Source organism: Anas platyrhynchos, chromosome 1 (assembly GCF_047663525.1).
Source record: "Anas platyrhynchos isolate ZD024472 breed Pekin duck chromosome 1, IASCAAS_PekinDuck_T2T, whole genome shotgun sequence".
Taxonomy (NCBI): domain Eukaryota; kingdom Metazoa; phylum Chordata; class Aves; order Anseriformes; family Anatidae; genus Anas; species Anas platyrhynchos.
This window is the reverse complement of record NC_092587.1, coordinates 199,277,767-199,295,476: the sequence shown is the minus strand read 5'-3', so window position 1 is coordinate 199,295,476 and position 17,710 is coordinate 199,277,767. Positions and strand designations below refer to the sequence as shown.

Genomic DNA, 17,710 nt, shown 5'->3' with positions numbered 1-17,710 from the left:
CTCAATTTGCAACCCCCAGCACCTACAAAACACCCCCCAGAGGTTTGCAACACCCACCTCTCCCCCCGTTTTCAGCCTCCCCCCCCAAAGTTTGCAACCCCCCCCCAAAAGGGTTTGCAACACCCCCCTCCTCCCCTTGTTCGCAACCCCTCCCAAGGGTTTGCAGCCCCCGCAGAAGATTGCAACAGCCTCCCTCCCCCCCAGCTGCAGACCCCTACCCGAGTTTGCAACCCCCCCACCCCAAGGGTGTGCAACACCCCCCTTTCCCCCTGCTTTCAGCCTCCCAAAGGTTTGCAACAACCCCCCCCATTTGCAGCCCCCCTCGATTTGCAACCCCCAGGGCTTGCAACAACCCCCCCAAGGCTCTGCAACACCCTCAGGCTTTGCAATACGCCCCCCCCCCAACTGTTTGCAACCCCCCCATACCCCCAAGGCTTTGCAGCACCTCACTGTTTGCAGCCCCCCCCCCCAGTTTGCAACCCCCAGGCTTTACACCCCCCCCCCATAGATTTGCAGCCCCCAGGCCTCACAGCCCCCTCAGGGCTTGCATCACCCCCCCCTTCTCCCTGTTTGCAGCCCCCAGGCTTTGCAACCCCCCCCCCTAAGATTTACCCCCCCACCCCCAGATTTGCAACTCCCCCCTCCATTTGCAGCCCCCCCGCCTTTATACCCCATCATTTTGCAACCCCCAATCCTTGCAGCCCCCCAAGGTTTGCAACACCCCCCCCCCTCAATTTACAGCCCCCAGGCTTTACACCCGCCCCATATATCCCCCCCCATAGACTTACTCCCCCCCCTTCCCATTTGCAGCCCCCCAAGTTTTTACAACCCCCCCCCCTTGATTTAGCAGCCCCCAGGCCTTGCAGCCCCCCCAGGGCATACAACACCCCCCCCTTCCCCTATCTGCACCCCCCATACATTTACACCCCCCCCACCCCATACATTCCCCCCCACCCCATACATTCACCCCCCTCCATCTCCCCCCCCCCACGTGCATCCCTCCCGCGCCCCGCCCCCCCCTCCCCCAGCGGCCTCCGATTGGCTGCGGGCCTCACGCGAGCCCGGCGGGGGGGCGGGGCTTAGAGACCGAGGGGAGGGGGGGGGGGGGGAGCGAGAGCCGCGGCTGCCCGCGAGTAACCCCGGCGGCGGCGGCGGGCAGCGGCCGTGACGCGCTCCCCCCCCCCCCGCCAGCGTCCCCAAGATGGCGGCGCTGAGCAAATCCATCCCCCACGGGTGCTACGAGATCGGGCACACCTGGCAGCCCCGCTGCTCCCTCGCCGTCCTGCACGTCACGCAGGGGGCGCTGACCGAGTCCCTCCGCATCTACGGCACCCTCTACCTGGTGGGTGGTAGCCCCCCCCCGGGGGTTTGGAGGGAGGGGGGGGGAGAAAGGGTGTAGGGGGGTGTTGGGGTTGGGGTCTGGGTGGTCTGAGGGGGGTGAGGGAGGGGGAAATGGTAAAGGGAAGGGGTAAAGGGGTGAGGGGAGGGGTAAAGGGGGGAGTGCAAGGGTTAAAGGGAAGGGGGGGTAAAGGGGAAGGGGTAATGGAAGAGGTTTAAGGGGATGGGGTAATAAAAGAGAAGGGGGGGTAAGGGGAGGGGATAAGGGAAGAGAAGGAGGGGAAAAGGAAGGGGTAAGGGGGTGTTTGGGGAGGGTGTGGGGGTTAAAGGGGTGAGGGGAGCGTGTTTTGGGGGTGTGGGGTGTGTGAGGAGGAGCAGGGAGAGGGTCTTGGGGGGTGTCTGGGGGATGCTGGGGGAGGTGAGGTAGGGCAGGTGTAAGGGCAGTCTCAGGTGGGGTAAAAAGGTTAAAAAAAAAAAGCTGTTTTGGAGCATTTGGGGGCACGGTATAAAAAAGGCTTTTTGGGGATCTGGAGCTGCACGATGTAAAGTGGGATGTAAAAAGGCTGTTTTGGGGGTCTGGAGCTGCAGGGTTTTGAAGTGGGGTATGAAAAGGCTGTTTTGAGGGTTTGGGGCTGCAGGGCATAAAGTGGGGTGTAAAAAGGCTGTTTTGGGTTATCTGGGGGTGCAGCTTGCTTCCAGGTTGTAAATGGGGGGGGGTTCAGGGCTGGTGGTGGCAGCAAATGCTTTGGGGGTGAACCTGGTGAGGTAGGAGGGTGCTGGGTGTCTTCCTCGCTTCTCTGTGCTTAGGAGGCCAAGAGCAAAGCACGTGTGTTGTTCCGTCAGTGGCACCTTGGAAATAGAGTCTGGGTAATCAGTGCCTTAGGATCCAGCGAGGTTCCGCTGCGTAATGAAGAGCAAGGCTAAAAATACATGCTGAGGCTGGAGGAGTTAGGGAGGATCGTACAGGTGAGGTGTTTTAGGCTGTGCACGCAGTTAGATTCAGTTATATCACCTTGGTTGTGGCTGGCTTGCTTCCAGCAAGTTAGGGCGTAGGTAGGGGACTGTGATCTGTTTGCACCCATCTGTGTAAACGTATCCTGAAAGCTGATCTCTGCTGGGATTGCTGCAGGTAAGCACTTCCTGCTGTCCCCACCTTTGTGTTTGTCCTGTAACGGTGCTCAGAGGGCTGAGCAGTGAGCCGGCTGCAAACGAAGTCTAAAATACAGAAAAACAGGTCAGTGAGTCTGTGCTTTCTGCTCTGTACCAGTGCTGGTGCAATAAAATGATCAAGATGTGAAATAGAAGGGAAAGAGTGGGATTGCAGCAGTCCTGGCGTAATGAATTTAAGCATACTTTGAAAATTGTGGCAATATCGAATGCCACGCTAAGAGAAGTGACTGATTGGTAGCGGGGTGGACCTGTGCAGTTGCCATGTCTGGCAGAGAAGGTTTGCGCACCGAGCTGGCACAAACAGAAGTGGCAGCTGTTTGTGTGAGGGCACAGTGGGCTGGCTCAGGACACGAGTGCAGAGAAGGACATTCCCTCTTCTCCACCTCCCTGCCGTTACCCAGTAATTTTTCCCTCTGATCTGTTTTCTGATGCAGTTTGCCATGCAGGAACGTGAACACTTGTACCTGCAGAGAGTGGGCCTGATGTAAGGCACAAGGGTTGTAGTGGTGATCTGTCAGGTGTGGCTAAGGAGAAAGCAGCTTAAACAGCTTCGTGGTTAAATCAAAGTTGTTCAGCCTAGTAAGCAAGCCCTGCTCATAGCTACGTCACAGCTCCTGCAGTTGTGAGTTTGGAGGACAACTCCCCCTTTTTCTTTAAAAAGTAAAACAAACCCCAAATCCCCATTTGTTTTCCATTCTATTTGATTTGTGGACCCGCAACTGCCTTGTCACAAATCTGAGGTAGGATGGGAACCTTTACAACCTGTGTCATGCAAGGTGCAAAACGACTGCATCAGTGTTCACACTGCCTTATTGACAGCGTTTAATTTTCTGAAGTTTTTATTAATGATGTTTAACCTACCAGAGTAATTTAAACCTGAGCTGCTCTGAAATCTCGGTTACCTACAGAGGGAGGAAGCCCTCACCTTCCAGTGCTCCCAGACACGTAACTGTATTCCTTGCTTTGTGTGGTCTCGGACTTGATCATGGTCCTCCCTGAGCAGGTTTGTTCACTAACCCAGAAAAAAGTTTACTGCCCTGCTTTTAGCTGAATTTTCAGCTACGTTAATGAATCAAATTGACTCTTTATGAAGGCTTACTGAGCACCAGAGCCAGCAGAAGGTGAAGAGTGAAAGGGTGCAGTAGGGACTGCAGAGGGTGAAGGGAAGGCCTTGCACACTAAGTAGCTTGGCAGGGAAAGAGCTCTCCTAAGTTAGGAGCCATCACTAAGTAATTCTTTGGCAGACTTAAAGCTGTGTTTGAAATCCTTGTATTTGTAAGTGAAACAGTTGCACAGCACAGTCAGTCCTATATTCTTAGTCATGTAGTGGGATGGATTTAAGTTATTTTATTTCTGTAGTCATATTTGTGATGTTCAGAATGTCGCTAGCTCTACTTAGTCCCCATCTGAGAGCGCAACATCAAAAATTGCACTTTTTGTTTTCTGTTGAGCCTGTAAAATACCTTCTGCTTGTTTGTTCCTCCTGTTGCCACATGCTAATAACAAAGAAAGGTAGATGAAAGAGCTGGTGTGGAAATGAAGTAGGTTGAGTAGAGGAGAAGTTGCCAGAGGTCGTTCTTGGAGAGACGTGTGGGTGGTTAGGGACAGTTATAATCCAGAGCCTAAACTCGTAACATCTGCACCTTGTGTCTCTGGTGTTCTGCTGCTCTTCACCAAGTGGGACACTGGTGGAACCGTGATGGAGTGGTGCTAGTGCTTGTTGTGTAACATGGTGCCTGTCAGTAAGTAGCTAGAAAGAGTCTTTGCTTTTAAATAGTGCTGCGTGTTAGTGTTTTTTTTTAATAACAGTACTTATGTATATTTTTAGTTGGAAAAATAAGATTTCAGATAATCATTTCACTGTCTTTATTTTGCTCCAGTACTGGTTGATTGGTTTAGCAAATGTAGGTTTTATATCTAAATTGAAATGTCACTCCCCAAAAGTATACGTAGCTGTCAGATAGCAATTTGTAGATGCCATGAGAGACCCTTCGTTATTTTTTCCAGATGCTCAGGTCTGCTTGAGAAGCTTCAGTAACATGGTGGGTGTTGGAGGGAAAGACAATAAAATAAATTTCCCTCCCTGGAAGGGTTTATATAAGGGGCAGAGGTGGCAACTGAGGTGGGAGAAAATGCTGAGAAATGCTCCATGTGATATATTTCCATCTCGTACTTAGCAGTAGAGAAGTTGTAGAGTAATTTTTGAAATGCTTGTACGGCATAATTCAATGTTAATAAATGCTTTCAGCGTTACAGTGAGGGTTTCATAATGTGTTCGAGCAATATGTAATTAATGACAGTGTCTTCTATGCTGTGTTGTTAATTGCATTATAATTAAAAGAAATAGGGATTGATTTGGATGAAGATTTTGTTTTTAGAGAGAATTCTGGAGGGAAAACATACCAGGGCTTCTGTTGCGTGTTACGCTTCTTTACGTTCTAGGCTAGAAAACTATAATGCAATTTTCTTTTGAATTGACAGTTTATACTTCCAATTTTCAACACTTTACACTCTTTTCTGTTTCAGGGATGTTTCCGTGTGAGAAAAGTTATGCTAAAGTAGCTTCCCATGGCAGTGCATCTCCCTTTGTGGCTCTTGTAACCTCTTGTCATGATGAAGTATTTCTGTGAATGAAGTTCTTGTAATTGCGGTGATGTTTTTGGGGACCATGTAGTTGTCTTAATTCTGTCCCTTTCATTTTCGGAGCATCTTAACGAGTACTCCTCCTCCTAGTGCCACGGATCTGGCCGCTCTCCAAAGAGATCAGAAGACAGCGTGTGTTTATGTTGTGTTCAGGGTGTGTAGGCTGTATGTATAAACACCGCTGTACCTCTACCGTATCTGTCCATCAGTAACACACCTGTGGGAACATCCGTGTCTCCACTATTCCTTAATATGTGAAGCTTATCTATTAGCTACATCAGTGCTTCGTTAAATGCCATCCTTTGGGGAAAAGGATCTTCCTAGTGTTTATGCACTGGGTAATGTGGGTTTTCTTGGGGTAGAGTTGTACGTCTGGCTGGTGGCTCTGCTCGGTTTGGAGCACCCTGGGTAACTTCTAAAATCTTTTAGATCCAGAGGTACCTGGATGCTTGAGCAACCTGAAATGGCTTCCTGAAAAGTGACAGCGGTGTCCCGCTGCTCCTCAGATCCCTGGATTTTGGCTCGAGTGGAGCTCGAGTGTCTGGATATAAGGGTCACTTGAACACCTTGGCGTGGATTGATGTTTTAAGCTGTGGATTCCTTCGGAATAGCATTTAACTCCTTGCTTATGCTTTTTGTGTGTTGTGTCAGTACAAGAAAATCCAGCAAATCCTGAGTTTTATAGGACTCTGACATCTTATTATGCACTCTCCTCCAAGTTGTTTTTTTGAGCCACTAAACTTCTGAAGCGTCATGAAAATAACCTGAGAGCTTTTAGGGTTATAGACCACTTGAGTAAAGCTGCAGGTGGAATGAGAGGGTAAGAAGGTGGTAGCTGAAGAATTTGGAGATTGTGATGGGTATGCGGCCTTGCTGACATTTTGGCCATGTTTCCTGATGCGGAGAGGCTGGCAGGAATGCTTCTTTCATAACTGAGGCTGCTTGCATTTCCCAAACCAAGCATCCCTGTGCGTGGGCCTTCTGCGAGGCCTGCTGTTATGTGTATTTACAGTTATGAAATCCACCAAATTGATTACTGCAGCCACTTACAGTCATGATCTTGTGTCTTAGCTGCTCGTGCCTTCTCACACAAAAAGGAGGAAGGTGCCTTTTGTATGTTGGCTAAATAACTGGACATCCTGGGAGAGCAGAGTTCTGAGCCTTCCTCAGCCCATACAAAGCAAACTCATATCTGTAAGTCTTTTGTGACCAGCAGGTCAAGGACAAATGTGTGGTGCTTCTCTTCAGTCCTTAGCTTGGAACTGTGCTATACAGTAGAAGAGAACATAGATTTTTAAGGACTGAAGTGGAGCAAGATGCCATGGGTGCTGCATATTGATATGGTACTCACTAGAAAGGTTCTGAAACTTTGTCTTCAGTATTTACATGTATAGCATTTATTGAAGCTCCCAGGTGAAAACACTACAAGGGAAAAAGGTAAAATTAAAAACTTCTATCTCAAAAAAAAAAAAGACAAACAACCACCCATAAATATAATTACACTTATTTAAAACTGCCTGCCTTAATCTCTTTAAGAAAATGTTGCTGAAAAAAGCTGTCATCAGAAGTTGGTGTACTTTATTCTTTCCGTGTGTCCAGACCAGACAATGCTTAAAAAAAAAAAAAAAAAAATTTAAAAATTGGAGGTGCAATCTTGTGTTTTCAGAGTTGAAGAATTTGGGCTTTTCATATAAATTCTGAGTTTAGGAGTAGAATATGACTTTATGGTTAGGTTGTATAAGATTGGGGGATGAAGGGCCTTGAAATGAGTGGCTGAAATGCCAGGTCTGAAGCCTTGGCTTCTGTTGCCCTTGATTTCCATTGACCTCGCATGGGAAATCTGCCATTCATGACACGCGTTAGGGCAAAGTCCTCTGTTTCCTGAGGGTTTGAAGGTTTTTGGCACTTGTTTGATGGTGGTGTGTGTTTTCTAGTGGAAGTAAATGCTTGGTCAGTGATAGGAAGGCTTTGTTGTGTATCTGAGGTAATCAGATATGATGGTGATGCTTCCTCTACTACAGTAAAAATTGTCTGATTGCTGCTTTGCTGTAAAGCTCATTCTTCTGACTTCTTGCCAAGTCATGTGTGTCCTTCACCTCTTCGTTTCCCTGCTCTGATTATCCATCCCTGCTTAATTTAAAGCAGGATCCTTCCCCCCCTTTTCTGACCTGATTTCCCTGGTGACCTGCTCAGCACCAGCTTCCCCTGCCTTCTTCTGTCCCCTGTCCCTGGGAACAACAAAGAGCTGGGGAACAGCTCCAGCCCTGGCCCCGCAGTGATCCAACCTCGCTGTCAGTGTAGCTCCAGCTCCAAATACCTCTCTTCCAGACAGCTCTGCCAGCACAGGAGTGACGAGCACTAGACCCAGATCAGGACGGATGCCAGTGGGTCCATTTGGCTTCTCCTCTGGGCTGGGGGCTTGCTCAGCTGTCATTTAACAGAACAGGTGTATCCTGAGTCTGCTGTTCCAGTGTATTTGTAATGGTCCTTGGGGCTTGCTGTATTTTATTGATTTCTTTCAATTAGTTTCACAGAATCACAGAATTGAAGGGGTTGGAAGGGACCTTGAAAGATCATCGGGTCCAATGCCTCTGCCAAAGCAGGTTCCTTAGAGCAGGCTGCCCGTACAAATTTCTTCCTATACATTTTTCATAATTATTTTGGTCTTGCTTTTCATACTCGTTTCACATTGATTTTGGTCTAATCTTTGGTATTTTTCATGCTTACATCATGGTTGTTTCCTGCTGTACTTGTAATAGCCTTTGTAAAATCACAAAATGGTTTGGGCTGGAAGGGACCTTAAAGCCCATCCAGCTCCAGCCCCCTGCCATGGGCAGGGACACCTCCCACCACACCAAGTTGCCCAAAGCCCCATCCAGCCTGGCCTTGAACACCTCCAGGGATGGGGCATCCACAGCTCCTCTGGGCAGCCTGTGCCAGGCCCTCCGAATCAAGAATTTCCTCTTTATATCTAATCTTAAACCTACCCTTTTTTTAGTTTAAAGCCATCCCCCCTTGTCCTATCCCTACACACCCTGACAAAGAGTCCCTCCCCAGCTTTCCTGTACCCCCCTTTTAGTTACTGGCAGGCTGCTGTAAGGTCTCCCTGGAGCCTTCTCTTCTCCAGGCTGAACAACCCCAACTCCCTCAGCCTGTCTTCACAGGAGAGGTGTTCCAGCCCTCTGACCATCCTCGTGGCCCTCCTCTGGACTTGTTCTAATACTTCCATGTCCTCTTTGTTCTGGGGGCCCCAGAGATGAATACAACACTCTTACCTCAGTTTCTTAAATGCCCATTGATTTTTTTATCTTACCCTTTCAAATTTGTTCTCCTACTTACCATTCCAGTGCCGATACCTTCTTTTGTCTCTGTTTGACCCCTGTGTATCACTATTCTTTTTCTTAGGCTTATTTATTTTATCTAGCTTATTTATTCTGTAAACTCCCTAGGGCAGTGTTTTATACAATAGTGTTAGATACGTGTGTTATCAGCAAGCATACAAGAATAAATCGTTTTTCTTTCTGTGTAAACACAGGAGGGCTCTTTGTACTGGTAAGAGCATGGGCTAGGTAGTCTTGCACGTGGACGCTGGCAGGTCTCTTCACTGATTAGTCACCGGTCAACATTAGGCCATGACAAGAATGAACCTGTTTAGCTAATGAATGATTTTCAGAGCTGCTGGATGGAAGACAGCATCACAAGCCAAAGATCAAGGTGAGACCGAATCAAGTGGGAGTGGTGTCACGTCACTTTCCTGGCCATGTCTCTGTCCATGTGGGGTAAGGCCAGAGAGCAACTGCAAGGCTGGATGGTGCCTGTGGTGCTTCAGCCTCGCTTTCTCTCTGGTATCTCAGAGGGAGAGCTGCTTGGGTTTGTTTTGAGCCCAGTCTGGGAGTTAGCATGCACCAAACAGCCCTGTCTTACCTGGCTCTATAGACATAGTCACTGTGTGGCACCTTCCTGAGGCGTGTGAGAGGGCTGCTGGCCAGATGGTCTTCTAAAATAGCGCAGAATTCCTGGATATGTTAAAATGCAATTAATTTGTTGTTACTATTTGTGCTGTGAACCACTGCACACTTGGAAGGCACGCTCCTTCTCTGGAGATATTCAAGGCCTGTCTGGATGCCTACCTGGGCAACCTGCTGTCGGGTCCCTGCCAAAGCAGGTTCCCTATGATCTCTTGAGGTCCCTTCCAACCCCTATAATTCTGTGAAGTAAGGTGGGGAGGCTGAGAAGGATGTTATCATTACCTGTGATTGTGCTTCTGTATGCCAGCTTGGGTCTCTGGGTGGGGGTATCAGGAACCGTGACACGTTTCTGTCAGGGAGGTTCATGGAGTCACTGTGGTTGCATTGTGCTGGGGTATCTGGTCATCTTAGGGTTGCACAGTGTCCCATACCTCCAGGCTGGGCTATGAATGACCTACAGGTCAGCGTGTTCCTGCATTTAGCTGCTTCTGCAAGCCAGTTTAATGAGGACTAAAGTTGCCTTAAGTGTTACTAAAGAAAGAACCTGGTTGCAACACCTTCATTCCTGGCTGCGACCGTTCTGGTCTGTTGGGGTGGCTTTCAGGACAGACCAGTAATGTCCTCTCATAAGGAGAAAATAAAGAAAAACAGTCCTTTGGTGAGATGTTTATATTTAAAAGGGGCAGAGTTTGAGAATTTCAAAAGAATGTTAAATTCTTCAGTCCAGCTGAATTCATTACGCTGAAAGGTGCGAGGAGCAGCCTGGAGCCTGCATCTCTGCATCTTAGTGGTGAAAACCAGGGAAAGCCCAGCCTTGACTGACTGAACAGATCTCAGCAAAGGCAGTGCAATCACTGGGAGCCAGCAAACGTGCCTGAAGGGCTGCTTATAAAGCAAATGTAAGTCTGTTCTCTTAAGCTGGTACAGCTGAGTACAGGAATTCAAGGTAAGAAGTAAATTACTGAAATTTGTACCGAGTTCAAGGAGAATGAAGGATCAGCCCTTTTTTTTTTTTTTTTTTTTTTTTTTTTAAGTATAAGGGAAACAAGTGGTGAAGATAGGCCTCCATGGAATGAGAATGATGCTAGGACTGAAGGTAATTCAGATGTCATTCGAAGAGTACATGAGTGTTCTTGTCTGTTTCTTTTTTTAGCTGGGTTGATGACATGGAAAGTTTAAAAAACAAAACAAACAAAAACACAATCAAAAAAATATAATGAGAAAACAACCCAACCCCCTAATGGTAATCCTCCTATAACATCTCTCAAGGGACAGAAGACATGAGAGGAGTACAGCAGAGTTGGTACCAAGTTGTGTGTTTTATTAGCCTACTGCATAACCCATCAACTTCGGTATATTGGTCAGCCTGTTAGCATGTGCATTATGCCAAGGCAATGCCTCTTGTAGCATCTGTAGCTAAAGGATGTAAGTGAAAACTGAGGATACCAGAGGGGTATGTTCATGAGTTTTTTTGTATTCTAGTAGAGGAGTGGCCCCTTTTTCCATATCCATTGTCACATAGCATATTGTACATAAAGGTACCAAAAAAAAAAAGTTGTTTCTTTCTACCCTCATTTCCCTTCACTTGAAAACAGTCATAGAGATACAGTAGCTTGTATCCCCTACTTTTTCCAATAGTGCTAAAATTAATTCATTTACAAAAAAAAAAATGCTACAAAAGCTTTTCATCTATGTGAAAGTTTTCTGTGTAGCAACATATTTCAAAATTGCAATGGCCAAAGTGGTGTAGTGAGAGTTAAATCAGAGCTTGTTTTAAACTTTAGGGAAACTGGGGTGATTGCTGTTGGAGAGTAACTGTGTTTGGCTTACAGAATGAGGAAAGAGGAATCTGCCAGTCTGGGCTAGGTGCATAAAACATAATTAGCTGTTTAGGGAATCCTTACAGTGCTCGTATATTAAAGGATTTTGGAGGACAGGTTGTAATTGTGTCTTGCTGTGATCTATTAATCCTGCTGTTTCCTTCATTTAGAGGTACTGTGGGTATGGGATTACCTTCAAAAGTCTTCTGGCATTGCTTGGCATTGCTAAAGACCTACATTGAAACATACCTGTATTCTGTGTTTCAAGTTTTGACCAATTATGTGCAGAAATGAGGAAAGGAGTTTTTTTTTTTTTTTTTTTTTCCAACAAACAGGCATTCTGTTTTCAGTATTTCCACAGGTAGGTATTGGGACACTGCAGAGTACTGGGATCAGTCTTGCAGGTTGAAAGAAAACATTTCCCACATGCCTGACTTAACTTACTCAAGAGGCTCTACCTGATGATATTCACAATATCAAACTAATTGGCTTGGCTGGGGCCAGAAATATTTTCTCCGGAGGTAAGGCTGGCAGGTCTGGCTCCCTTTGCCTTCTTTCCAGTGTGTGTGTAGGGCACAGAGGGCACAGGTGTCATGCAAGAAGAAGCAGGGCATATATCATCAAAGCATTTCTTAATGCTGTGCAGGTCTTAGTCAGCTTGTCTGGCTGTAAAAGCAACAGTTCAGTTGTCTGAGGACTGAAGTATTGTGATCGATCACAGATTCACATGTGCATACCCTTATACTTGTAGTATCCATTGATACACATAATAGGTAGTATAATAGTCTCTTCTGGATTTCAGTTGTCAGGTTAAACTTATGCAGAGATGCGACAAATGGAGCAACATAATGATAATTATCTTAACCTATACACGCTTATGCTTCTAATTCTTTACTTTTGTTGCCATGAGGTTTTTTACTTCCTTCAAATTTCAGCTTACGGTTCTATACGAGTTACTCAGCTGTCATTTAAATAACAAATGTCTGCCCTTGTATGCAGGACAGGCTTGAATTTTTGTCTTTAGGGTTTGCAAATCACTGGAAGAGTAACGGTAGACCTTTAAAACGGTATGTGTTGGTATTTGAATTCTTCTGATTTCTTAATATTTGAATATCTTTTTTTTTCTTTAGAATTCAGTCTGTTACTTTCAGTTTTCTTCCTGGAACCTTCCCTCTGGTTTATTCTACTTCTATCCCTGCTGTTCTGTGTTTTTAATCATGAAATATCAGGGCTTCTTTCTGCTTCATCCTTCTTCAGCAGCATGCCTGTATTTTCTGCAGCCTGTGTTGCTATGAAGGGGGATCAAGAGCTGTAACCTGTGGATGCAAATAGAAGGAAACTGCAAAGTTCTGAAATCTTTGGACATTCTTAGGCCATCTGCCTTGTGACAGTGCATGATTAAACTCCCTTTTGCTCTTAGCTGTTGAGCACTTGTGCATCTAGAAAATTATTTCTTATATCAGAGTGAAAAAGCTGGGATTTATTGGTTAACTCTTAGGAAGCTGAGAGTACAAAAGCATTAGGAAAGCTGGGTTCCTTCTATCTATAGAGCCTCCCCTGGTCTGGAGAGAAGAAAGGTGAGTGAAACTGCAGGAAGGGCTGCAGGGGCTGGTAGGGGCAGCCAGCTCAGCTGCTAAGATGGGTTGTGAGCAAGGAGTACTTACATCTCAGCTAAACACTTGCATAGGTCACATAAAGACTGCATCTGCAGATCGTGCTACTGCTTAAAATTTCTTTTTAGTGCCTAAAAATTAGTAGAGTACAAAAAATCCTTAAGTTGTGGTGAGAGGATGTCAGTTTTAGTTTCTGAAATCTGGGTTTTCTTTTTTTCTTTATTGATTTTCAGAATTCTAGCAAATTAACTGACAAGAAGTGGTTATGTTCTGCCATGACACAAATGCTTAATGATTACTAGGACTGGAGTTTTTTTGGTGAATAAATGAATCGTTAGTGTTAGGTATTTCAAACCTGAATATTCTTTACCTGCAGAGGGCAAATCTGCTTAAAACATTAGCAACAAGCATACTGGTTTACGTGATAGAGTTTTACTCGTATATTAGATAAATATCATGGCACTGGTTTTATTAGGTCTTCTGTTTCCTTTTTTATTTTTTTTAACTGGTTGATGTACTATATACATGGAAATAAGAAGTATAAGCCATGTTGTGCCTTTTATCTGGAATGCAAAGCAGCACGGTGATGTCTGTTAGCATGTGTGGAACTCTTCCACAGCCTTACCGATATGCATAACTTTTTTTAAAGGAAAAGTGATTCAGTACAGAAAGGGGTTATCTTGGTCAAATGTAAATTCCATTGAAGGGTGGACTTAATAACAGGTTTTCTCCTAGGCAGCTGAGTAGTTCTTCTAAATATCCTAAGGCCAGGTCATTGGATGCCTTGAAAATAAGACATTTTAAGAGTAACTCAGTGCTTAATGGAAAGCCTGAGTAGGAGGTTGCAGCAGATCTGATGTATTCCTGGTCGCTGGTGTTACTCAAAGGAGATGCTGGAACATCTCTTTTCTGACAGCATCATTCTTCCCTCTGATTTTGGTAAGGCTGCATTGCTTTGGAGAAGTGAGGAGAAAGTGAAACCTGGGTGGTAATCCACTGGAATTTGATGGAGTCTCCTCCTCCTGGCTGCAGGTGTGATTTTTGGGCTTGTTGGTGCCTCCTCATAGGCAGGAGAAACACAGTGGCCTCAGAAGGAAAGCAGAGGGAGAGCCAGCACCAACAGTGAGTTGGACTTCGTGCAAGATTCTCCCATCGTCTTGTAGTGGTGTGAGGGGTGTGTTGGTTCTGTGCCCTGCATTACAGCAAGACCTCGGGGTTAGGAGGAGAGGTGAAGCAGCACAGGCTGCTCGAGGTGGAGGGGCAGCGGTGTGGTGTGTGGGTTTCACACAGTGGCAGACACTTGTGGCAGTATCTAGCACAGCGTTGCTCCACCAACGTCGCAGACATGCCATGCTATCTTACTAAAGCTGGAAACCTACAGAATTTTGTAAGGGCTGAAGAATTTTATTTTGCAAAGTTCTTGTTACTCCATCTCCAAAAGACAACAGTGAAACTGAGAAACTGTGGAGAGGGGTGAGAACAGCAGTGGGGAGGTATGGAGCTGCTTTTGGCCTCCTGGATGCCTGGTAGCGGAGTATCTGGGACAGTGCGTTGATTTAGAGTTGCAGTCCTTCCTTCTTGTAGTGAATAATTCCCCAAATGAACTTTTACAGCTGTCAACACTCAGGTCCTGATACAGATGACCCTTAGGTGCCTAAATAAAGGAGTCAGAGGATTCATGTGCTCCCTTTATGTAGGGTCACAGAGTGGTTTGGGCTGGAAGGGACCTCAGAGATCACCTAGTTCCAACCCCCTGCCATGGGCAGGGATGCCACCCACTAGAGCAAGTTGCCCAGCGCCTCATCCAACCAGGGCTTGAACACCTCCAGGGATGGGGCATCCACGGCTTCTCTGGGCAACCTGTGTCAGTGCCTCACCACTCTCTGAGTGAAGAATTTCTTCATTATATCTAATCTAAATTGAACCTTGTTTAGTTCAGAGGCTCATTAGTTTAAAGTCCCTTGTCCTATTGCTGTGTGCCCTTGTAAAGAATCTCTCTCCGTCTTTCTTATAAGCCATCTTTAAGTACTGAAAGGCTGCAGTGAGGTCTCCCTGGATGGTGCTGGAGCACCGAGGCCATGGTTTCCATGAGATGTGCATTTCCATTTGTCTGACTTCACGGGGAGTCTCACGTAGCTCAGGTCACTGGACAGCCTTGTGCTACATCTGTTAGTGCGTTCTGTGTGGAAATTAATGCCAGCGAGATGGCTATGGGACATTTTGTGCCATCTCCTTTGCTGCTGGTATCTGCTTCTACTGTTTGCTGCTACACCTTGAGCAGTGGGTTGATTGTTAAGGATTTGGCCTGTGTCACAGTGACCTCCCAGCTCACCTGAGTGATACCTCCAGGATTTGCTCCCTCTCAAGCTGCATAGCTTTTATATGTATAGCTCTTTTAGTTTTTATGTGCTATGCTTCCTCAGACCAGTTTGTGTGTCGTCATCTCTGGTTCTTTTCTTTTACTTGGGAGTAGAATAGTAAAGAGGAGGCAAAGCAGCAACTTAAAATAGTATAAAGCTTACTGGGGGAGCTACAATAAACATTAACTTTGACATTGATTTATAAGATACCAATCTTTTCTTTTTATACTCCTGATGCTGTGAGGAAAGAAGACTTTACACTTCAGCTGTAAGAGCTATGTTCTTAAAAAAACAACAGTGTTCTTCTGTTCCAAGTGTTGGCGACCTTTGTACAGTAGGCTAGAAATAGCAGAGGAGGGAGCAACTAGTAGTAATCTGCTGTTTAGACTGCATTAAGACTTTGCTTCAACAGAAAGATTATCTGGATTGCATTATTGCCTAATCCATTATGGTTTAAGCAGTCATGATGCTTGATTAAGTATTGTGCAAATCTGTTTTCAGAAGTCTGTTCATGCACATATTGCTCCATAATTCTTAGTTCAAGCTTCATTTTGGATACTAATTTTGGTGGCACTCTCTTGCAGTTCGTTCTAGCAGAATCCTCATCCCATTTCTTTACCTAAAACATCTTGCTCATCAGTGCAAGTGGACAGATTTTGAGAAGAATTCACTCCGTGTTTTTAACTTGGGGAATTGAGCCTTTGAGAGGTGTTGCTGAGCCAACAGGTCACCTATCATCGTGTTCATTGTCAGTTCAGAGAGAAGTGCTCTCTGTCTACAGCTTCTGTAATTCTTAGATTGCCTGATAATTCCTGCTAATTTTGAGAGGCCCTGGGAAACCAGTGCAGATTAAGAAGATAATGCTACTTAAAAATAAAAATCTACTTCACAGTGCACTGAAATTATAATTTAAGGGAGGCATGGGAACGTGGAGGTTGGAGGTGCCCGTGGAGGCTGTGTGGTCCCAACCACACCGCAGGGCTGGCTGGATAAGCTTGCTAGGGGTATCTTCCAGCTTCAGGGACCTCCAGTGACGGGGAGTCTACAACTGGCAGCCTGTTCAGTTATTCAGCCATCCTCAAATGAAATTTTATTTCTAACACCTAATATGAGTTTTCTGTACTTCAGTTTGTCTGTCTCTTGTCCTAGTTCCACGCGCCTCTGAGGGAAGCTTTGCTCCTTGTGTTTCAGTCACTAACGGTTCTTTATAAAACATGGAACAGAAATCAAAGCCACCAGGAAGAGCTTTTATTTTTTAGATCCAACCTGTTTTCTACAATAGGCAGTTTTTAGAGATAACATACTGTTTCTATGAAATTTGTCAGGAATATGTTCTTCTGGCACATGGTGAAATCTTTTTTGGGGGGCTTGCAGTTGGTTAATTGGAGTAGAAAACCTTTAGTAATGCCTAGTCACCTCACAGACACTGTGTAGGGCCTGTATTTGGATAACTTAGTGATATTCTGAACTTTGTTAAGAGATAGCTGAATTGCCCGAAAGACAAAATTCTGTGAATTTATTGCTTCTTAAAGTTCTGATATCTGGCAGAGACAACATTTCTGACTATTATGGCTGACGGTAACAAGGTAATAAAATTCCTCCTATACTTTGCATTAAGGCTGGTGTGTTTCCTGGTATAAATATTGTAACATCTGGAACAAGTTCAAAGGAAGTGGTATTGTTCATAAAACCAGCAAATTTAATAGGCTTTGATTTACTACTCAAGTGGGCATATCTCATTTTCCTTTCTTGATTTTTTTTTTTCTCTTTACGATGCAAGAAAGACTCTGAATTAAAGGTTGTACCCCTTTTTTTCTTCCCTCCTCCCTTAGATTGCAGCTATTCTCAGGAAAAGAAAACTTGACTATTATTTGTACAAGCTGCTACCTGAGATCTTGCAATCAACCTCCTTTCTGACAGCAAATGGGACCTTGTATATTGCTTGCTTTTGCATTCTAAGGTTGGTATACTGTCCTAAAAATTCAATGTAATATGAAAGCCATTTTTATAAAGCTTCTCAATTTATATATAAAAAAAAAAACCTTGTCTTTTTTTTTTTGTTTAATACACATTTGTGGTGGGTAGGAGTAAGCAATAGCTGTGCTTTCTGGTTTGACCATTTGAATATGCAGTTTTGTTTCTTTCCCCTCCATTTGTAAAGTCTTTTACATCAGTAAATGAGATAATGTATTCACTTGATTCCCTTTTCTCCTTGTTACAAATACATAGTTGCAGGAAATTCAAATGTATCTCAGGGAGTACCTGAGAAGGCCTGATCTTTCTCTCCTAGAAAGATTTGATGTAAATAGACATTTCAAATAAACAGTGGATAACATGATTATCAGAGAAGTTATGCCTTCCAAATTAACTCATTTTCTTTGAAGGATGAATATGTATCTGATCATGAGCTGGTTGTGCATGATACATGAATTCCCAAATGGCAAGATTACCAAGATTACTTGCTAGGACTCTTAAAGAAGGAAGATTCCCTACCTTCCAGGAGTTAGAATGTCATTAACAAGCAGTTCAAATGTGTGAAACAAAAGAAGGAATAAATAATCTGTTTGAGTAATAGGAAGAAGTTGCCAATAATGTTCCTGTTATGTTCTTTGTCCTACCTAATCTGGAAAAAAGGATGAAGAATTGTGAGATTATTTGAGGCTATTTAGGATATGAAAGTCTAAAATTGACTGTCAGCTATTTCAGAAAGATCTGTTGATTAAAATGGCTTATGAAATTTGATAGAGGGAAAATGCAAAGCAACCTAAAGCTGTCCTATCCTGGTCATGCAGTGATGA

General features: G+C 44.9%; 1 protein-coding gene across 1 annotated transcript in view; it reads left to right on the top strand.

The window, feature by feature from the left end:
• The first annotated feature begins 1,136 nt into the window (after positions 1-1,136).
• TMEM135 (transmembrane protein 135) overlaps positions 1,137-17,710 on the top strand; it is a 178,410-nt gene continuing 161,836 nt past the window's right edge. Inside the window, exons 1-2 of the mRNA XM_038177087.2 lie at positions 1,137-1,342; positions 16,745-16,872. Coding sequence (XP_038033015.1) covers positions 1,202-1,342; positions 16,745-16,872 — 269 coding nt within the window. The 5' untranslated portion in view covers positions 1,137-1,201. The remainder of the gene's footprint in view (positions 1,343-16,744; positions 16,873-17,710) is intronic.